A 24,900-nucleotide genomic window follows, 5' to 3' on the forward strand; every position below is an offset into this window, starting at 1 on the left:
TGAAACTATATCTTAAAGAATGACGCCTAAAACGCCTAAATTTAAGTAAATATAAATTTAGAAAAAATTGCTCTCAAAATAATTTTCTTTTTAAAGAAGACCCCTAAACATCAAAGTTGTATATAAGAATGAAATTGTCTATATATTAGCAATGAGATATATTGCAATGATTATTTTTCTGTTTCCAACTAATGTGAGAGTAACTTTAATTAATGCTTTCAGACACCGTATCATCTTTTGCAACGTTTGTTTTCCATCAGCATGTAATCCACACTACGTGCTGCATTGCGGTAGACCATACCATAGACCAACCATGCTGAACCTTACGGTTGACTTCGCGTCTCGATTTCGCAAGTTATGTCACGACCTTCCGTCGTAACCTTGGTACTCACCTGTCAAGTACCTTGCTTGAACACGCGTGCCTTACGGTAACGCGCTCCATTTCCCTACACCCGAGAGAACGGTGGCGACCTTCGCATTTATCTTCGTGGAGGCGGTGTTACACATATAATATAAACGCCGAAATGAGAACAAGCTATTAACAATGCAATCTGGCAAATCTACGATTTCACAAAAAAGTATACAAATGTTTCCTCTTTGCACACAAATTCATATTTCTCCATTCTCAGCTATATCTGTACATATTTATTTGTACATATTTGTACATAAGAATCATACGTAAAAATCTATAAATTGTATTCCGATGCGCACGTTTTATTTATGCTAAAAGAAGACTCACTGAATCAACCTATGATAAATAAAACGTGACATTAATGCGATCGGATTGTATTAAAATTGATGACAACGGAGCATTCTGATGTAAAGAATGATAGTGTAAGTTAAACTTATTGTTAGCTCCTTTGAATAAAAACTACACATCAGAAAAAAAAACCGGAGAAAGGAAGAGAAAGCACATGGACATCAGCATTGTCTACGTGAATTACATTGTCTATGTTGGTTACGGATAAACAGACTGTGTATAAAGTCTATACTTAGGCTATCTACGCGTAGACACCCACTGATATTCTCCTTTCATTTCACGGCGCGTACGTACGCACGCCGTTGTGCCGCCACGTTAATTATCGGTACAACATTCAATCCGCAGGCGAGCCGTGGCAATGAGTCACTTTAAAGTAGAGGGAATTAGACAAGTTGGCACAGCCGTTAGAAAGTGGCCGCGTGCTAGTGCCGCTCTGAAAATATTTGTTGATCGGTCAGGTTGCCGGATGTAAAGCAGCGCAACGTCAGCAGTACGTTAAATCATCAGAGATTTCAATCAAACGAAATTTATCCCTATAGAGTTATAGAATGTCTCGGATTTACCTCATATCGGATTTACATATCGCTTTTCTATCATATGGATTTTTCGATTAATTTAATTCGTGCCAAAACAAGCTAAATTTTATTTCAAATTATTATAATAAATATGTATTTAGAGAAATTTTATAAAAAGTATAATTATAAGTGTATTTGATAAAAAATTAAAAGCTTTGGCAAAATAGAAACGTAATGTAAATAAAAAGTTAAATTTTATTTTCCATGTAAATTTTCATGTAATCTTTACGTTGAAAAAAAGTTTCATCCATATAACATATAAATTTAGGCTGATATTTATCTGCTTTAATATTTAATAATTAATAATTTTATATTCAAGATCATAATATGATTATTATAATATGATTTCAAGACGTTTTACAGTCAATCTTAAGATACATATCAAAGAAAGACAATTAAATACAAAATCGGATTATGAATGCAATTTAGAGATTGGAAACTTGTTCTAATTAATAACTAATTTTCGCATATATATGAATTTTAAATGCTATTAAAGTTTGTCAAGTTGAAATTCATTAAAATTTCATCTGATATTTCTGATATAATACTCTTATACTATAACAGATTTATAGTCTACGTTTTATGTTCCCCTATAAAAAAGTAGCAAGTTGAAGGTAGAGAAAGCGAACGTTTCAAGTGTCTATCAATATTTTTTTCAACTCAAGGAAATAAAAACATAATCTCTTCCTCATCTCATTAATTACACTGCAATAGAAAATATATTAAGATGTACACGGTACGATTTATGATGAGGTCCGTAATTAAGCTGTTATTTAACTGTCCGCAACTTTGAGAAAAAAAGAAGACATCTGATGCCAGGGTCTTACCATACGGTATACATTACATTCTATTGCGCTTGCAGATGTGCACATTCGCACACTAATCATGACGTAACCGATGACGATGTTTGTGCGATGCTTAATTAATGTTCGTAGACATTTGACCTTGTCTTAATATGATTACTCTTTCGCTTATGCTCATTTTTATCTTTCAGTCTAAATTAATGTATCAAATAATAAATACATTTCACTGACGTATTTTATTAACATGCAAATATTATAATCGGAACCTAATGATCTTAATAAAACGACATTTTGTACAATCATGTACTCTTGAGTAAATTAAAAAAAAAAACATCTTAGCCTGTTCCTAAAAGTCTAACCGATTGCTTAATAATCAGCGAATGTTCATAGTTAACGAGTAACGTTATGTAACAGATCATAAATAAGAAAAAGTAGTAAAGTCCACGCGAGTCTGTAATCGCTGAAACGTGCTAATCCGTAGTGCCGCGGGAATATTGCAAAACCGCAACGCTTCTCGCGATGAGAGCGTAGCGAGGCAAATAACAATAAGAAAGAAAAAGATGCGAACTCACCCATCGCCGTCGAGAGTGATAGCGGTGTCTGCCAAAACTCGGAGTACGAGACCAACGGTCGCCCTGGCGTGGCAATCGATACCGAGGAGACAACTCTCTTCGGCGTCCTGCCTTCCCGTGCAGGAAACGACAACGAGATATCGCGTCCTTCCTGGATGCACCGACTCCAGTTTCACGGCCTGAAAGAAAGACATGAAGAAATCTCCGATTACTCATGGCACAACTTTTAAAAGCTCGCAGATGGATATTTAAACACTACTTACAAATGGAGACCGATTTGTAAGCTTATCTAAGTTATTCGTCGATGTGCGTAAATTATCTCATTGTTAGATATATTAGGTGTTGGAATTAATTCGTAGCGTTTTTTAATGAAAGAATGTTATTTATTTCACATGAGCATTAAAAAATACATTAATGAAAGTACTTCCCATCACTTGTAAAACGCTACGAATTAATTCCAACACCTAATACATATTTGATAATATTTAATTGTAATATAAAAATGTAATATAATGTGACAAATGTTCCTTCGAAAGCCTAGAAATTAACATGAGAATAGGAAGGAATAATTATTTTTCATTTATCTTACTATTTAAATGTGTTTTATATCGAAAATATTTCCAAGTAGACTTATTTTATTGACTTATTTTTTGTTTCGGTAAAATTTCTCCCATATCTAAATATGACATTATTTGCGAAGAGAAATATATCTACTGAATGTCAGAATATGCATTAATTTTAGGACATGAAAAAATTATTGTTAAGTATGCAAAAGAAGTATAGATCTTCTAAAAACATAATTCTTAGAAATACAAGAAATTATATAGCATCATAGTACTCAATTGTAACACCGTTTACTGATTTCTGTATAATATTACAAATACTGTGTTCCAGGATTAACGGCATTATAGGCAAGTAATATTACATAACCAGCTCATTGGCTTCGCTTCCGTTCGACCGGCTGCTTCCGGTTTGTATATCGGTATAATATAATATTATTTGCTTTTTTTCATAAAAATAATATACATACGATAAATGTATAAACAATTATATGAGGAAATATAAGTAAATTGCCTATACAAGCCTCTGCGGTTATTAGATCGTTAAAAATATATCTTATCGTCTTATAATTATATTATTAATGCACTAACAAAAAAAACTATATTCCAAGAATAAATCAGATATAGATAAAAACCCTATACGAGCCTTCGCGGTTGTTAGAGTGCATTAATAATATATTTATAAAGCAAACAAATATAATTTGACAAACTGGAATGTACCAACCATTTTTTAATAAGTCTAACAATTCCAATTATAAATTATATCTTATCGCCATATATAAATATATTATTAACGTACTAACAACCACGAAAACTCATACAGACAATTTACCTATATCTAATTTAAATTAGATTTTTATTCATTAGTTGTTAAATCGATTTTTTAGATACTGTTTATGTAAAAATTTTGATAAAAATAATTTTTCGCTTTAATAAAACAATATGGACATCAGGATAACGAATATTTTGAAATTCTTGACATCGTACATATATTCTAATTATACGATTTAATATTAACAAGATAGTTTTGTAACTTTAAAAATAATATTAAATCGTATAATATTAAAATATATGTACGATGTCAAGAATTTAAAATATTCGTTATACTGATGTCATATGTTATGGAAATTTAATTATTATCCGTATTGTTTTATTAAAATAAAAAATTATTTTTATCAAAATTTTTGCATAAAAAGTATCCAAAAAAGAATTTAACGACTAATGAATAAAAATCTTAAAAGAAATGTTTTGTAATAAAGTTTTCATTACAACATATTATAAAATAATACTATATTAAAAACGTTAGATTAAATATGTTGAAAGTATATTGATTTCTTATTCGCAATATTTAATATTTCTATAAATATATTTATTAGTCTCGTATATAAATTAGAATTAATAAGAGAAATTAATGTACAGTATAAAGGTTAAACGGGGATTGGTTGAGCAGCAAACATACTCTTGTACTAGAAGTTCCAGGATGAAACTCCAAGAGAGAATTCCCGACAGTAACGATCAGGCAGAATGTTCACAATAATTCGCTCGCTCGATTAAACGCGAACGTATCATTCGTAGTGATCTCTACTTTGAAACGGTTAAACACGTTTCCGCAACGAATGATGCGTTCGATGCTCCCACAGGTAGACTGTTTAATTACTTTCACCGATCCATCTCTTATCTCGCATCGGTGAGAATTCAACTTAGCTACCGTGGATCGAGAGAAGAGCGGCTAAGGAAACGACACGAATTACAAGAAATCACATGCGTGAACGAATGCAAAAAGGAGCAGCAGCGATGCCCCGGTCTTGATTATCTTGGACGTAGTCCCCGATAAGCGTACCGGAGTTTGCCGATTACGGAGCACGTCCACTTTTATGAGTTGATCGCGACTCGATTGCAACTGTTACTGCAAATACAACGACTGAAGCAGGCCCTTGAGTGCAGGAGCGTCGGCCCATACATTTTCGCAGCATGTGATGTGGCAATTAACGCTTCCGCACTCCCTAGAAAGAATTCCAACCGCGATAACCGCGATAAGACCGGATTTCGTTTAGTGATTACATCGCGGGCGCGCTCGGCAAATACGCTTTTTCTCATTCAGAGGAAAACTGACACGCGTGTTAATCGCGTACCCGGTGCATTCGCGTGTAACGCATTTGCAGGCGTTAATAAATGATGAATGCAGAACCGCGCTCGGAGTTAATTAAGTTTCAAATATCAATATTCGTAACGAGAATAATTCAGTGTGTTCCTAGGGGAGATTTGGAGCAAAAAGAAGGAAATAACTGTGAGAGATATTTATCCTTTTACTCTCCTAATCAAGAATAAATGATTGTAATTACTTACAAATTCCAAGTAATTCTATTGGCATACTTTCCATATCATTATGCCTTGTACTCTGTTTTCTAATTATTCTGTGAATATCTAATGTATACCTAAATATTATAAGTATAATATTAATGACGTAAAAATTAAAATATTATTTAATTAAAGAAATTATGTATTCTTAAATGTTTTAAATAAAGCTCTTAATCAATATTATTTACTTGAAACAATATTTAATAATAATTACAAAAAATATTCTTCAAAAAATCAATCGTGATTAAGTTTTATCGATAATATACTTTTCGCCGTAGAAATAATTTCATTTTAATATATACTTAGAAATAGTATCGTATTCAATATTAGAATTATATAATAATTTAATATATTTTTAATATTTCAATCATTTTGCATTTATGATTTACGATAATATAAATGTAAAAATTGAAATGTTTTAAAACATAATTATGAATGTACTGAAGAACCTCAACGATATATTACAAATGCAAAGATAACAACTAAAGAAAAATAAGAGTGTGCGAATTTAAATAAAATATATAAAGACGACGAGAAAAATAAAAAATAAAAAAGTGTAAAAATTTTATTAAACAAAAATTTCAAAGCAAGAATTAAAAATTCCATCAGCACTACGGCTTATACTTCTTGTCTATGATTAAGAAAATTGTCGACAGTAATTCTGGTACATTGAATATTCACAATCCTAATCAACATGCATCTCTCAACACAGCTGCAGAAGATTTCTCGTTTCAATGATTATGCACAGTCTTAATCAACATGTAGCTCTCAGCAGAGCTGCAGATTTCTCATTTCTATTCGTAAGAAGGAAGTAGCCCCTTAGTGCATAGGACACGATAACTGTAGTCACGATTTGTCGCTGAACCGTTTCGCTTGTTCCGCCATCAATCATCGAGTGGAACGATTTCCCGATCGCGATTAATAACGCCATGATTACATGATCCGCTCATCCGTACGCAAGCCTGCTTCGGAAGGAGACACGCCACGAAATCGCAAAAAAGATTTCCCAGAGAATCCAAGAGAGTGAGAAAACGGCGAAAGTCTTGACTAAGAATCTAGCAGAAAGGGAAAGTCTTCAATATAAAAGTCGTCCTTTCGATAAACGCTAATTTTGAGTGATAATAATTATTAATTAGAAAATGTTTCTCGTACGCTACCCGTTATTTGCAAGACTCGAAAGCTTCACTTTCATTAATATTGTAGCCGAAATGACCAAACGCGAGCTTAGTCCTCGCAAATCACTTGATAAGAATTGCATAAGGCCACGGCCATAATTCGGCGTCGAGCTTAGCTTTAAATGCCGGCGATAGTGTAATGCAGACACTTGGATGTATCATGTGGATACTTGCATTCCCGGGCCTACAATTACACGTCGTTAACCTCAATGAATAGATAATTACCTAATCTACAGTCCTTATGAGACGTCATAAACCACGTGTTCCTTCCATAATTGTGGTAATCATCAGTGGCGACAGAATGAATAAAATTAAAACATTATTCTTGTACGGTTGAAAGTATTCGTTGCGAATTATGTTTAGAGCTGTATTTAGAACAAGAGATCTCTTGCAACGAAAATTTCTTGGTTTGTAAAACCACTTAAACTCTTGCTAGAAACTGATGCAGCAATCGATCTAAATAATTTAGTTTATCGATATATATCTCACATTTATAATTCATTTTATCCTGTAATTAAAATTTAACTAGGATACAATTTAGATCAGTTTTATTTTTACATTTGTAATTATGCAGTAAATTAAATTTACAATTTTCTAAAATAAGAAATAATGCTAGCTAAAAAATGAGAGAAATGATACGTATCGTTAAATATTTCTTTACTATATAACTGCACAATTAAAGATGGGAAAGTTTATTATTTCTTCGAGTAAAAAATCTGAAATTGATATCATCTCCTTTTCATATAAACGTACTGATTATAAACGATCACATTAAGTGCTGTTTTTAATTAGTCGTAGACTTGAAGCTGCATCGCACACAATTTCTCAATTTGCTTGCCTGGCATTTCTCTACGCACGCATTTAAGTTGGTTGTTACGACCGAATGATCAACTACACGGAGCGAGTAACGGGCTTCGTCCATCAATCACCTATAATACATTCGACGGTACAAAAAGGTCGAATATCAAACCAACCAAGTTACAATTAACACGATTTGATTCAACTCACAGTTGTTGCTATATTGAGCAATTGGAACCAGAAACTTTCAAATGTCAAATTAAAATGATACTAAATTATTTATGATTATAAGAACTGCACAAAATAAAAGATATTGATGCAAACTGTTATTTAAATAAGATATTAATTTATTATTTCTTTAATCCAACTAATCAATCAATTCGCTAATTTTAAAATAAATCATTTATATAAAATAAATCTTTTTTAATTGCAATTTAAAAAATTACTTAAATTTATCTGGAATATTATTAATAATGTAATAATATACTATCATATGTGTTATCACTAGATATTATTTTTTTAATTTTGTACAAAATATGCAGTTAATCACAAAAATAATCAGATTTACTTTTATCCATAAAGAGATCAAAAGTATGATAATATACAATTGATCCCATTTGAAAGATTTTGTGACAATTTTTTTGTGACAATAACGCAAATATATCCCTAATAAGAATTAACGATGAATTCATATCTAATATGTAAAGGAAATGTTTTATTTTCCCGGCTTATTCAAATTCTCAGTTAAGACGTGCATCTCGCAAAGATCTTCGTCCAAAGCGAAAGTATTCTAAATTAGTGGATAGCTCATGGAATGACATGAAATTAAACGACATAATATCAAAATCTTGATGGCAATATAACACGCGATCACATAGCGAATCATTAGGATCCTCGCCGTTGACAATTACCCGCTGTATTGACACGCTTATATTATACTCTTTTCATCACCTAAAAAGAAAATTAAAATGCTCAAGCATCAGAAAATTAGAGTAAGTCACTTCTCAGCATACGATGTTATTCGCATTTCTTCCAACATTTTCAATCGCGGTGAATATCGAGTTGCTCTTTTTATTTATAAATCTTTTGGATTTTTTCAAGATCTTCATCAATACAGAATTTAATTCGATATTATTTTATCCTACAGTTGTTAACTTCAACATTTAAAAAATTCATTAATTAAAAGAGAGCGTTAAAATAATTTGAGAAAGTTAAAATAGAATTTTCCTGAGATTAAACTAAAGAATAAGGTCTTCTATAATTAACTTGCAGTTTCGAGAATCTTAGTTCGCTGAAGTTTCTTCAATCCTTATGCCATTAAAATTAGAATTCGACGCTGCATAATTCCCGCAGAGGCAAAATTGAGATAAAAGGGAAAATGATATATGTGGTATGCTCTGCATAAGCATAGCGTACCAGAAGATATATCGAACACGTGTCAGCGTATACGATCCGAGATTGCGAGAGACTCTCCAATGTATGCCATTAGACTTAGAAATCGTGTCTCAATTCATCGAATCGCGATGGAAAGGACGAGACTAAAAAGCGAATAACAATCAAATTTTTATTATCCAACTATGTTGCAATAATCTCGCTTCGTACAGATTTAAAATACGATATCTAATGATATCTAATGAATATTTGAGTTTGAAAAGCATCATATAAAAAATATAATAGGATAAAGCGCAATTTTTTCGTCCATTTCTCACGATAATGTTTATGAATAGCACATATCGAATATTTAAAAGTCATGTTTATTCTTAAGAAACTATCATGATTGTATAATGTAATTGTAAGCACATCATTGCAAAGATATTGTTTCCCGTTGTGAATTTTTGTGAATTTTTATATTGCATTGCATTTGAAACTAATCCCACCCTATCTTATAAATTACAAAATAGAATTTTTAATGTTAGGTGTTAATCACATCCACATGAACATTAAATTGATATCGCTAAAGTAAAATTCACTACAAGTAAAAGTAAGTCAGTTGATATTTTTAGTAAATAATCTTTATGAATTAAAATCACAAAAAAAATCGTTATATAAATTAAAATATATTAAAAATTACATATAGTTTTTCTGCACGCATTACATGTTTCAATCGCTATCTTCGAAGATTAATAACTACTGATTTAATAATAATATTCATTTTTAAAAACTAATACCCATATCATTTATACTCAATTATACATTTAAACAAATAATTTAAAATCAAGGATTATTACAAATCAAGACAGTTGAGAATCACTGATCTTCCTAACTAAAGGAACAAGATTATATTTCGATATCATACGTGTGATTTTATTTAGGTCACATGGCGCCAAAATTACAACCCATCGTAACTGCGTGCTTTATCTCGAGGGGCCAGATCCACCCTTTCAAACTTTCAAAAGTTTCTCGCTACAACGACGAGATAATCGTTATCGAAAGTTAAAAAGGATCCTAAAGGAGGATTATACGAGAGGAAGAGTCTGATACGTCCGAAGCATAACTCGTAGTTAAGAGGACGATAACATCAGCCAGACGGTCATTTCTCCTGCTGCTCTCAGTCTATGCAGTGCACCGAAGAAAGATACAAGCTGCGAAAGAACACACCTACGAATATATTTCCGGACGTTTTTCGCAGGAGCGACCTTGAAAAAGGAGATGCGGGATTAACACGAGTCGGGTTAACCAAGGTCGCGTTCGTCATTGTGTTCCAAATGATCTCGTGGGTGTTTCTTCTTAGGCGACATTAAATTTACGTTAATGGTCATTCATCGTGTGACAGAAATACAGATTTTAGTTGTTCATTATTTAAACAGTACTAAGAGCACTTAGCTAAATAATGTTCTTTATGCTTTTCTAATTCATTATCTTAATTATAAATACTTTCTAAAGATGTTAAAGTATTAAATATCATTTAATAATTACTTGTATACTTATAAAATTGAGGGAAATTAACTTAGATACGAACGATCCATGAACGTATTTACAGTAAAGGAAAATCATCATGTGTACTAAGATTAATTTATTTATAAAACGCCAAACGCATGTACAGATAATTATTTCATGATCTCTTTGCAATATATTCAAATTTATGATTGATATTCCAATCGACCCACTCGCTTGGTTAAACGATATAAGACTTCAAACGAATAATTCACTTCAAATAAAGTTACATTTATAGTCATATTTTACATATCGTTTTGAGACGTCCAAGATAAACGAATCTAACATTACTTAATTCGGAGCAAATGCAAATCGACAGACATTTGTTTATGTCAAAAACCAGATTGCTCGATTTAAACCTAACTGATATCTTAACCGATTCTTCAAGCCACGGAGATCCCACGAGAGGCCACCATCGCGAAAGGCCACCACCGTGAAAGTGTTTCGCGATCGTGTCCCGATCAACCATGTCGGCATTCGCGAATGCCGCGTGTAGGCAGCATGGTAAGATATAACATCAACCGCATCTACAAACGAAAGCGAATCGCACGAGAGATGCGAGAGACGGCGATTTTCTCATCGGCTCCTCCTCTCGAGCAGCGATAATAATTCAGCCATGAGACGTAATGAAATGTTGGAATAAGATAAAAGATCGGTAGGCAGATCTGATCTTAAGAAAACGGAGATAAGTGACGCTTCATCGGAATTTATAGAAGCGAAGCTAGATGTTGCAATGGAAATATAAGATACGATAAAGTATGTAACATGTACGCTATTTGAGACTATCAGTTGGACATTGATTGTTTCTTGCTGTAATAGATATCAAAAGAACAATAGTAACTCAATCCCTCGAATAGAATAATCTTTTTGTTATTTAATTTCCATAAAATTTTAACTTCCATAAAAAATGCAAATCAATTCATTTCTATGATTGGTTTCAAAATAAACAATGTCTGTATCAACGTATGCACTTAGTAGATAACTCCAAATTTAAGACTTTAATACAATTTCTTGAGTTAAATTGTTTGTAAATGATTAAAAATAACTCTAATTGGACATAATTCAATATTATAAATTTAACCTATTTTGTTTATGTGATTACTAAATCTTATGTACTTAATGAACTGCACATTTTTTTAAGTTTGTGGCATAATAACACAATTATAGACTTTGTACATATTTTCATATATTATATTATATTTATAAAATTATATTTAAATTTTTTAAAATTGATATTTTTAAGAGAATAAATATTTTTATTGATGTATTATAAAAAAAGAAAAGATCAAATTAACTGAACTCCACCAACTTAAATCGAAGTCTGTCAACTTCTGTCGCGCTCTTTAGAATTCAATCCATCATTTAGAGGCGACGAGTCCTCGACAGCAGATGGGACGAGTCTTCTCAGCATCCGGACGACCTTGAGGAGGTTCTCTGAGAGCATAGCGTAGACAGTAGGCGGCCTGTACGACGTTCCATTCCTTTCTGTGCGTGCATGCGTACGTTCTGGTACATGGCTTTATCGATCGGTCGTGGCCCTTCGTTGTATTATGAAGAGACACGTTGAATGCAGCAGCAACGTTTATGACGAGCGATGATGACTCAACGAGTTGTCGCGTGCACTACGTTGCTACCAGGCAACCAAATACGGTCTTCCCAGTTGGTGTTCCTGGACCAAACCGCCGATCGATGACATTGATGCGTTCGAGGCCGCGCGCCACGAATAAAATCATTTCATTATCTACGTGTATACAAGTATAATGGAGATCGAGATTACCGTCAATTGTGATGATAACCTCGAACATTCGTCTCGTGTTTCTTTCCGATCGTTTTCAGTTTCCTTTCGCGCTGTGCTGAATCGATGAACTGATCAAACGAGCACTTTTAGATTGCTTCATCAGAAGATATCATGTTAAATAATATATATATATATATATATATATATATATATATATATATATATGTATGTATGTATGTATATATATGCAAATACATCCTCTCTGATCTATATGCAAATACATACTCTTCGATCTATAATTGTGTTATCACCCGCAAGCATAGAAAATGTGCAATTTATGCAAAACTCAACTAGTCTCATTTAGAATAACAGATGTCAACTGAGGTATATTCTCTTGAGAAATAGTTCCAATTATTTCATATTATATTTCTTGATAAGAAATTCTATCATTATACTATAAAAATAATTTTATTATAAAATATCAAATAGTGAAATCTCTCAAATCCAAATTATCCCTAGAAAATCGTTTTTTTACTTATATTTAATATATCGCAATAAAAACTTTTTAAATTAATTTTTAAAACATTATATCAAATATAAAATGCATAATATAAATGTGCCTACCAAATGAGCTTCATAAAACATCACAGTTTTAATTTAAAAAATTTAAGAAATTTTTAATGTGCATTTTTTACATTGATACTGGGAATTATTAAAAAATTTTGTTATTTAAAATAGCTATAAAAAAGATATTTCTTTTGTGATATCTAAATATTATGCAAAGGTAGTATAAAAGAAGGGCAACGAGCCAATGACGCAAATAAAAAATTATAATTCAGCTAAGAAAACTTAATACAAAAACATTTAAAATACAATAAAATGAAACAAACGTTTCAACTCCAATTGAGTCATTTTCAATGCCATCATACAATAATATAAATGTCGTTCTAAATTGAAAATTAATACATAATCTTACAATATTCTTAAAATTAACAAATAATTCTTTCCTCTTTCGGTGTAATACGCTGTGAGTCATTTTTATCAAGAATTAACAAAGTCATAAGAAAGTTCTGGAAAAGTAACCGTATACAAAAATAATTAATATTAATCATATAAAAATTAAAAATATGATGATATACCTTAGTAAATCTGTTAAAAGTCCCATAATACACAACAAGAAAAAAAAAGTGAAATGTGGTCCATTTTGTGGTACAGTAAAATAGTCTTTTTAATTTAATAGGTTATTAAAGCAAATTCGCAAAAGTAACGAGCATCTGACTTAAACGATGTCACACAACGAAATGTCAAACAGAAAAACATTATCAATAAACGGAAAAAGGAAAAACAGGAGGAAAAGGACAGAAGATGTTAGAAAGGAGAAAGTGAATGTATAATGTCAGAATACAATTCCGGCAAAGACTCCGTGTCATTTTGTCTATTAATCCCATGCTTCTGTTTTTTAATATGAACCATTTCTGATATCAACCTTTTGTTGTATGAAGGCTCTATATCCAATATTTCTACTTTATCCCATTTAAAGTTGTGATTCTCCACCATGCGATGGTTGGAAATCACTGATGGAGATTTTGAACTTATATTGATATCAGAAACATGTTCATGCAATCTGGTCTTTAATTGTCTTTTAGTTTGGCCAACATAACTGGCATCACAATCATCACAGGATATTCTATAAACCACATTTTGACTCTGAACGTGTTCCAAATCATCCTTTCCTCTCCTTATGAAACTTCTCAATGTGTTAGGAATAGTAAAAGCCAATTTACAATTAAGCATATTAACAACAGGTATAAATCTTTCGGATATCGTATTAACATATGGAATCGTAAAGAACCTTCCCCCACTGTCATCCTTATTCTTATTAAAATTGTTAAACTTGTTAATGTGATATTTTATTCTATTATGAATAGTCGAAAAAATAAAACTTAATGGATATCCATTCTGTAAAAAAATCTTAATAGCGTCAATCAAATTATTTTGTTGGAATTTCGGATGACACAAACAAAATATCTTATCCACGGCCCCATAAATCACACCTCTTTTATGACAGAGCGGGTGGTGTGAATGGAAATTAAGAAATCTGCCGGAAAAGGTTGCTCTACGGTAAATATCAAAAATGAGATTCCGTTCATCGATAATTATCATCGTATCTAAATAACTTATTCTTCCATCACCTATCTCCATGGTGAACTGTAATCTAGTATGTAATGAATTGAAAACATCCAAAATATCATAAATACTTTCAGAAGGAGCGGCTAAGATAATATCATCGACGTATCGGTAGTAAAACAACAAACGACAAGGCAGCATTCCAATCGCCATCTTCTCGAAATCCTGCATAACAATACTTGCAACAACCGGTGACAAAGGTGAACCCATTGGGGTCCCAAAAATCTGTTTATATATTTTTTTATTAAAAATGAAAAAAGTCGAATTCAGAACCATACGAAAGGCTATCAGAAACTCGTCCAAAGGAATCTTAGTTTTCTTAGATATAGCATCCCACCTCACAACCACACTATCAGATGCCAAATCTATAGGTATGTTAGTGAAAAGGGATACTACATCCAAGGAAACCAAAACGGAATCTGATTCCAGTTTAACATTTTTAAGTTTCTTGATCAGATCATAGCTGTTTTTTATGTGACTGGGCGTCTCCGGTAAAGAGTCCGCAATAATGCCATGCAAGAATGATGCCAAATTATAAAACGGGCTATTTACAGATGAGACAATGACTCTCAAGGGATGGTTTTGTTTATGTATCTTAGTAACACCATAAGCCCTAGGAATGACCCCATCAGTCGTCCGCAACCTCCGATACGTCAAATCATCTATTACTCCCTTACCTCTCCACCTACCAAGCAAATTACGTAACTCACCCGCAAGTTTCTTAGTAGGATCTTTCGTTATTAATTTATAAGTATTCTTATCCGAAAGCATCGATTCCATCTTGGATATGTACTCAAATTTATTCTGAGCAACGGTGACATTCCCCTTATCAGCTTTTGAAATTAAAATCTCGGGATGATCTTTTACAAATCGTTTAGTTGTTCTTACCCAATCGCACAACAACTTGTCATTCAAGTCGTTCTTAGGAAAATCATTCCGAAATTTATCAATAATTAAAACACTATTATTCCTAACGAAGTTAATTAAATTCTTTTGACGGCCAACAATATTATTCTCAATATTTTTAATAAATTCTATCAATGTTCTATCTAAATTGTGTTTGTTAATAGGAAGACCAAAGCCTTCCCCCAACTGAAGCAAACATTGGACCTCTAAAGGAATGTCAACATTGCTCAAATTCAGAAACCATTTGTCATTTAAAACATCAAGAGGGGCCGCCTCTCCAAACAATTCTGCCGAAATGTGAATCTTTTCTACATTTTGTACATCAGTGCAGTTATTAACCTTGTTAGGTGTAATTTTATTAAGCAATTCATTGTTCGACGCACAACAGTAAGAAATCGGCTTAATATTTGCTTTTTTATCTTTTAAATCTTTTCCTTTCAACCATAAAATCTTCTTGTCAATTTTTCTTGTATGTTGAAGGAAGTAAAAATTATTAGTGTTATCTAGATATTTGAAAAACTCACAAACCATGGAGAACGGTAAAACCTGGTAGATTTTCGTTTGGTATCGGAGGTTGCGGACGACTGATGGGGTCATTCCTAGGGCTTATGGTGTTACTAAGATACATAAACAAAACCATCCCTTGAGAGTCATTGTCTCATCTGTAAATAGCCCGTTTTATAATTTGGCATCATTCTTGCATGGCATTATTGCGGACTCTTTACCGGAGACGCCCAGTCACATAAAAAACAGCTATGATCTGATCAAGAAACTTAAAAATGTTAAACTGGAATCAGATTCCGTTTTGGTTTCCTTGGATGTAGTATCCCTTTTCACTAACATACCTATAGATTTGGCATCTGATAGTGTGGTTGTGAGGTGGGATGCTATATCTAAGAAAACTAAGATTCCTTTGGACGAGTTTCTGATAGCCTTTCGTATGGTTCTGAATTCGACTTTTTTCATTTTTAATAAAAAAATATATAAACAGATTTTTGGGACCCCAATGGGTTCACCTTTGTCACCGGTTGTTGCAAGTATTGTTATGCAGGATTTCGAGAAGATGGCGATTGGAATGCTGCCTTGTCGTTTGTTGTTTTACTACCGATACGTCGATGATATTATCTTAGCCGCTCCTTCTGAAAGTATTTATGATATTTTGGATGTTTTCAATTCATTACATACTAGATTACAGTTCACCATGGAGATAGGTGATGGAAGAATAAGTTATTTAGATACGATGATAATTATCGATGAACGGAATCTCATTTTTGATATTTACCGTAGAGCAACCTTTTCCGGCAGATTTCTTAATTTCCATTCACACCACCCGCTCTGTCATAAAAGAGGTGTGATTTATGGGGCCGTGGATAAGATATTTTGTTTGTGTCATCCGAAATTCCAACAAAATAATTTGATTGACGCTATTAAGATTTTTTTACAGAATGGATATCCATTAAGTTTTATTTTTTCGACTATTCATAATAGAATAAAATATCACATTAACAAGTTTAACAATTTTAATAAGAATAAGGATGACAGTGGGGGAAGGTTCTTTACGATTCCATATGTTAATACGATATCCGAAAGATTTATACCTATTGTTAATATGCTTAATTGTAAATTGGCTTTTACTATTCCTAACACATTGAGAAGTTTCATAAGGAGAGGAAAGGATGATTTGGAACACGTTCAGAGTCAAAATGTGGTTTATAGAATATCCTGTGATGATTGTGATGCCAGTTATGTTGGCCAAACTAAAAGACAATTAAAGACCAGATTGCATGAACATGTTTCTGATATCAATATAAGTTCAAAATCTCCATCAGTGATTTCCAACCATCGCATGGTGGAGAATCACAACTTTAAATGGGATAAAGTAGAAATATTGGATATAGAGCCTTCATACAACAAAAGGTTGATATCAGAAATGGTTCATATTAAAAAACAGAAGCATGGGATTAATAGACAAAATGACACGGAGTCTTTGCCGGAATTGTATTCTGACATTATACATTCACTTTCTCCTTTCTAACATCTTCTGTCCTTTTCCTCCTGTTTTTCCTTTTTCCGTTTATTGATAATGTTTTTCTGTTTGACATTTCGTTGTGTGACATCGTTTAAGTCAGATGCTCGTTACTTTTGCGAATTTGCTTTAATAACCTATTAAATTAAAAAGACTATTTTACTGTACCACAAAATGGACCACATTTCACTTTTTTTTTCTTGTTGTGTATTATGGGACTTTTAACAGATTTACTAAGGTATATCATCATATTTTTAATTTTTATATGATTAATATTAATTATTTTTGTATACGGTTACTTTTCCAGAACTTTCTTATGACTTTGTTAATTCTTGATAAAAATGACTCACAGCGTATTACACCGAAAGAGGAAAGAATTATTTGTTAATTTTAAGAATATTGTAAGATTATGTATTAATTTTCAATTTAGAACGACATTTATATTATTGTATGATGGCATTGAAAATGACTCAATTGGAGTTGAAACGTTTGTTTCATTTTATTGTATTTTAAATGTTTTTGTATTAAGTTTTCTTAGCTGAATTATAATTTTTTATTTGCGTCATTGGCTCGTTGCCCTTCTTTTATACTACCTTTGCTTATTACTACAGAGCCTTTTATATTACTTTTAATTCTAAATATTATATTTATATTTCATACTAAATGTTAGATAATGATTTAAAATAAAAATACAGGAAGGAAAAATAGAGAAAGAGATATATCCTATTGCTTTTAAAGAAATAAAATGCCAACTATACAAAATTAGTAGTTAAAAAACATATTACGTTGTTATTCTAGAAAGTTAAAAAATTTTTTTAGACTCTCAATCATTTTTACGAATTTTCTAAAGCTATAAGAAAAATAAACTATATATTTATTTAAAACGTTGATGGCAATTAACGTAAGGTTTGATTTGTTTTTGTAATATCTAAGAAAAATTAAACTTCATTGCCGAATTAAATAATCAATCCTCAATAAAAATTCTGATATAATAGGTAGAAAAAATAAATTTATTTTCTTGTTTAAAATATTACTTTGACGCAAGGCAGCACACGATTCCATACAATATATACGAATAAACAGGAAAAGAGGATTCTTATATTTCAGATAGTACGAAAACCAGATCTTTGCTGTAAATAAACTTTTTTAAAGACACAAGCAAGGCGATTAATTCGCAAGTCTCTCCACGCTCAGTAACGAATGACGTAAAACATCGGTTTCTATCAAGAGTTTCCTGTTCCGGTTAAACGTGGCTAAATACGCGAGCGTTCAGAGATAGTTTATTATTGCAAAAGAAAAATAATAGAAACGTGCCGTTGAAAGGTTCGCATTAACTCAATGGAAATGATTTTGGCAAAAAAAAAACCTTGTTTCTATAAGCGTACAGCTTTATATAGTTAAAATTGTGTATATTTCATATTAAACAAGTTTATATTTACAGAAAACGGAAGTAAATATCGAAAAACATTTTTAAATATAGAAAGTAAGCTATGAAAGGATGCTGCGAAAGGTCATTGACTACTTGCTCACTCACATAACGTTGCTTTTTTCTTTTATAGAGATAGTCTTTCAATATTGAATCTTACTTCGAAATTTAAATGTATTCCAAAAATGATGGTATAAAATTCTAAATAGCATTATTTACGTATATAATAATAACATAATATCACAAAAATTTGTTTATCTCATACCATTTTCCACAATGATAAATCTTCATTTGTCACGTAAAGAATCTTATACATTTACATTACTATTACATTTTTGTTAGAGTAACATAATTAAAACTAGTAAACATTTTAGTCACAGTTAAAAAGCTAAAGAAAATTAAAAAACCAATTAAAGAGAAATTAATAAATTATATTAAACTAATGTAACTATTAAAATATAATATCTCTATGAGATATATATTATAGAGTAAAAGTATTATATTTTGCACGAAGATTCTGAGTATTTCACATAACGCTAGTAATGTTCGCGAGCACCATTTGTCCTTGTTTAAGGACAAATTGTACATTTGATATAGAACAAGAATGAAACAATTCCAAGAGCGTTATGAACGCCAAATGGACACAGTCTCTATTATTAATTTTCAAGGAGATTAATATATACTACAGTCTTCTCCACGTGCACAGTTATCAGAATAATGCACGTAACAATGCAATAATCGACCCTATCGGCCTTGTAACTGTCCGTTGCAAAATTCAATTTATCTCGGACCACCCGGTAGCGATTATCCACTTAGTCTCTCTATTGTCTGTCGTGCCAATTCGTCAGTAAAATTTTATACACACAATCGTCTTTAAATAATCGCCTTAAAACGATTTAAGGAAAATGCTGTTAAATAAAAATAGACTGAGACGTGTTTAAACACAAATACGAGAAAATGAAGATATTTTTGCGATCAAAGTATTGTAAATCGTATATAAATATATAAATACAATCATCAGGTCTATAGACTGTGCCGATACGATTTGTCAGGCTTGAAACGTAATCATAAATTAAAAGAATAACTTCATAATTAAATTAATTGATAGCAGTGTTATTAACACCTTAAAAACCTTTAAGGAAAAAAATCTTTTAAGAAAAATCTTTTCGGTGTCAATCAAAAAGTTCATCGAGATAATGGAGAATCCCCAACTTAGCGAAAGCTTAAACTTTCCCATGGCTATCCGATTACTCGCGGCAAGGCGAGCTTGGATTTGCGTTATTGGTTTACCGCAGGCGCCCGTTCGCGTTTCCAAACGACGAACTCGAGAGAAAGAACAGAATCTTCGATTAGCATAGGTTTACGAAACCGAAGCCTATGAATTTATTTTTCAATGCGGAAGAAATCTCGTGAGAGAAAAAGGCATAAATCGTCTAAAAATCGCGAACATAATTTATTCTCACAATCAGTTATACTCTCAAACATTTATCTATACGTATTTAATTAGAATTTAAGAATCGTAAATAAAATACAAAAAAGATTTCTATATAACCACATCGTGCATGCAAATAATTTTATAATACTTAAAAACGATAAAGCATCAATTTAAATTTCCAAATTTCAAATTCAATAGATGGCTAATAATTATGGTTAAATATTTAAATCAAATAATCATATAGAAATATTGGAATATATAATAATATATATAATTGGAATATAAAAATAATCAAAATAGTCAAATGAAAACCCACTTCATTCACATTCTGAATATTACAGATTCGCTAAGAATAAAATTATCTGAATTTTTGTTAAAATTTTATCGTTAATAAAAAGAACAGAAAGGAGTTGATTAAAGATCATCAGTTGACTGTTTCAAAAGTAAAGCGACTGGACGTCACGTAAGCTGATAATTCATCACTTGCTTAGGTTTACTCCGACTTGTTACATAATTAAAAGCGAATATATTCTTTTATATTAATACACATAAAGAATAAGATCTGAAATATATTTCATATTGGCAACATTTTTAAAGTTTTCAATAGATTTAAAGGAATAATATGTCTTCATTGGCAAGCGAAAATATTTAATTAATCTTTGTGTATTTTTTGTTTAATTAAATAGAAAAGAATTACGTTAGTATATATTGCCAAATAAATTTAGCGATTACTTAGTTACATTAACTTTTCTCTATTATTAATTTTCAAGGAGATTAATATATACTACAGTCTTCTGTAATCGATTTTATTTAAAAAATGCCAATGTTATATCCAGAGCTCAACATTAAAACTACGGTAAATATTAATTTCAAATCAATATTTCATATATATAATTTAAAATATTTTATATAAATTATTTTATTATAATTTAAAATTTCTGTATTGCACTTTTCTAATATTAATATTTGTTGCACTCTATAATATGATTGCTTGAGAGTTAACTGTGAGATAAAAGAATAAAACATCGTACAAGATATCATTTCTCTCACTTCAATGTTTTTCATTGTTGCATCTTTGCTTTTTTGTACACTTGCTTCTAATTTTGTCTTGTTGTAAATCATTCTAATGTTCGGAAAGCGAGAGTAAAACAAGCAGCGGTTTAGTTGACAGCCTCAGTGAAAGCTTTCTGAGAATCAGGACCATTTTCATAAATTTCCAAGAGAGATTCATGGTTCGTTAATTTGCTAAATTGCAGGTTGCGCGACCGCTGAACGAGTTCTCGGACAATGAGGTGAAATTAATGTCTTTTTGTAATCCCTTCATTGTTTCTACGACGTGGTCGTACTAAACGAAACGTCACAGGATACCGCAAACTTTCATTCATTCAACATACATGAATTCTATATGAAAGAAAAGATTGGCTGCTGCAGCAAATTAGATGGTAAAATATGACATTTTCAATTGGCTGCAGCAGTCAATTTTTTATTACAGCAGCCAATTTTTTTATCACAGCAGCCAATTTTTGGTTACGTTAGTAGACACCTATTCGCAGTGTCAGTATAAAATAGACCAACCAAAAATTGACTGTTGCAACCAATTAAAAATACTATGCCATATTCAATCAATCATTTCTTTCAGTGTAAGATATCTAAAAAATAGTTTTTCGCAGTTTTATGTGCAAAAAAACCATAAATTGAAAAATAATCTTAGAACTACTAAGAAAATAATCTTTAAATTTACTTTAAAAGATGGTAAAAAAATTAATCAACAGTCAAAAGAATTTGATGTCGACAATCATACATACTTTTGCATCATTATTATTCATAACACAAGTTATTTGATGTTTAACTTGATTTAAGTTGACTGATGTCAGCTTCGACATTTTTATTACAGTGATAAAATACGCGCGTACGTAATTAATTTGTCACGACGATATTTGCGCCATTGAGATAGTCCCCGTGTTAATCGTGCTAACTCGTGCCATTTGTTCGTTACACAACCATTGCGCGTGCATAGCAGTTCCTGGGAACGAGATCTAACGTCATTTTTCACACCTGCACTACGACAAGTAGATCGCGCTTATTACATAGATTACATGGATAAGGAATGCAAGTAATAAATGATGCGAAGAAATATTAACAAAAAAAAGATTATCCGATATGATAATTCCAATCCTCGTTTTCAGTCATATAAAATATATTGCTTTTGCGCTCAATTACATCTTTGCCAAACGAAGCGAAGCTTCGACATGGCGCTTACTTTCCTGTCAGCCTTCGCTCGTTCTCGTTGAAATTAGGATCATTATTTACGCTTCGCACGATCAAGCAAAAGGAGCAATGCGTAACGTGGTAATGAAATTCTATCCTTGTTCCAGCTCAGAAAAACGCAAAGAACTTGTATTGGGTTACATATGTACATACGATTTAAAGAAATTTTCTTTGCTATACGATTAAAGAAAAAACTTCGTCTTTGATTTGTGAAAAAATTTCTTTGATTTAAACATTATTTTTTAAAATTAAATACAATTTATAGAGAGAAATTAATTAAGATTTAAAGAAATTATATTTAAATTCAAGAAATGACGTTTGAATGATTTCTTGGATTTGAATATAATTTCTTTAATTTAATTCTTTCTAAATTAAATAAATTTTATTTGATTTTAAAATAACGTTTAAGTAACGTTCAAAAAAATTTTTTCACGAATCAAAGAAATTTTTTCTTTAATCGTATAGCAAAGAAAATTTCTTTAAATCGAAACAACCTTTTCTCTGGATGTATGCATTAATATTAACTTAAAATTGCAATCATGCATTTTAATACAATCACTTATAAAATCATAAAATTATTCTACATATATATTTTATGATAAAAATCAAACACACGCACATATATCTTACAACAAATGTATGGCGGCTATTCTATTAAATATCTAATATTTAAATTATGTTGGTTATTAAATTTTATTTAAATTTCATTAAAATATTTATTTTGCATTCATATTTTTCTTTGTTCACTTTTAATTTAATAATTTAATTTAATAATTTTAATAATTTTTCTAATGTATAATTTCAGATGTGACAATTATTTGTAATAACTACAGACAATATATGATCGTCTAATAAAATAAATTATATTATATTTAGGATTAAATAAATTGTATAAAAAATAAGCGATAAATAACATTTTTATGTCCTACTGGATTTTTGATAAACGCAATCTGAACTCGTCAAATGTGCTTAAAAATACATTGATCAAATATGTATAATCATTACATATTTTATAAAATATTTGATTTGCTTACCCATCCAAATATATATAATATTATATATTAATCTCCAGAATTTACTACACAGATTTCTCTTTCTTCGATTACACGCCTTCCTCTTCCAAAATCTTTTTGTTGAACTCGCCGCCGAATTGCCTCGCGTAATCCTGATCACTTTTTACACCACAATTATATCACAAAAAAAAATGCGCACATGTTTTCACACGATATCGTATTATGCAAGCATCATGATGCGGTTGAAGTATCCTGTAATTTTTGTCAGTGAAAAAGAGCTCGGCAAGTTTCGCATGGCGCACTACTGTTTCGTTGTCGAAGCGATTAATACGTCGTGATGCAATGTTTACGCAATTTCTGAATGCGAATTAAGAGGCACGATCAATTTACCGCAATAAATCGATCTTTTACAGTGCCCGTGCCTCATAATTCTTGTTACTTCGTAATTTGTAATTTTAAACAATTAAGCAATTCTCAAATTAAACAGATAAAGCACAAACAGTTACATTTAGCATAAAATATTATATTAAATTTTAATTTAAAAATAATATTTACATCGAGATGCTTAAATATTTTCAATAGCAAATTAAGCTTTAATTAATTACACCAAATTCTATTACATAAAAAATATAAATAATAGTACCTTACTACAGAAAAGTTAAAATTTAATCAAAGTAATTCAAGTGTCAGGAAATTATAGGTTCCAGCAAAGCAGCAAATGCTTTCAATTTCTTCCATAATGAAATGCACCTGCATTCGCTTGTTTCTATTTAAGAATATTAAGAAGAACTTTTACGCAAAAATTGTCGAGGTTATAAGATCAATACTTTCACTCGTAATATGAGTCAATGTCTCTCATGTATTTGCCATCGATTTCGGTCTGAATCGTTTTTGCTTATATCCTGCCCCACCTGGTGTCGATATAAATTTTCACTGCGATAGCGATACAAAATTAGTTGCAGCGTATGCAGCAGGACCGTTAAGGCACTTTCTAATAACAGGGTAGTGACTCGATAATCGCCCGATTACACAACTTTGCGGAGCAGCAATAAGCGCGGCTATTCGCGAAATCTATTATGTGGCTCAATGGCGAAACGAGTAATTTTGCAGAATGCCGGAACCACGATTTCCATCTTGCTCTATTGCCGCTCTGTTATACCTGGCATCACGTGCGGCAGGTCGACAGAAGTCTCGTTGTGTTGTTGCGACCGTGATGAAAGTGTGTCGTGACCAGTCGCGCAACGAGCTACCCGAGACAATTGTGACACTTATGAAACGCACGCGATAAACACGGACGACATAGTTTATGTGCTCTCTCGTACCGCCTTTTAACCCCTTAACCCGAGGATAGCGCCGAGATAGGTAA

At 31.5% G+C, this 24,900-nt stretch overlaps 1 protein-coding gene across 2 annotated transcripts in view; it reads right to left on the reverse strand.

Moving 5' to 3' along the window:
• The window catches only part of ssh (Protein phosphatase Slingshot), a 141,639-nt gene that overhangs the window by 37,555 nt on the left and 79,184 nt on the right, over positions 1–24,900 (reverse strand). For both annotated transcript variants that reach the window (XM_011056588.2, XM_011056587.2), the window contains one exon: positions 2,711–2,889. In XM_011056588.2, coding sequence (XP_011054890.1) covers positions 2,711–2,889 — 179 coding nt within the window. The remainder of the gene's footprint in view (positions 1–2,710; positions 2,890–24,900) is intronic.

This window comes from Acromyrmex echinatior, chromosome 3 (genome assembly GCF_024713525.1).
Source record: "Acromyrmex echinatior isolate Ae372 chromosome 3, ASM2471352v2, whole genome shotgun sequence".
Taxonomy (NCBI): Eukaryota; Metazoa; Arthropoda; class Insecta; order Hymenoptera; family Formicidae; genus Acromyrmex; species Acromyrmex echinatior.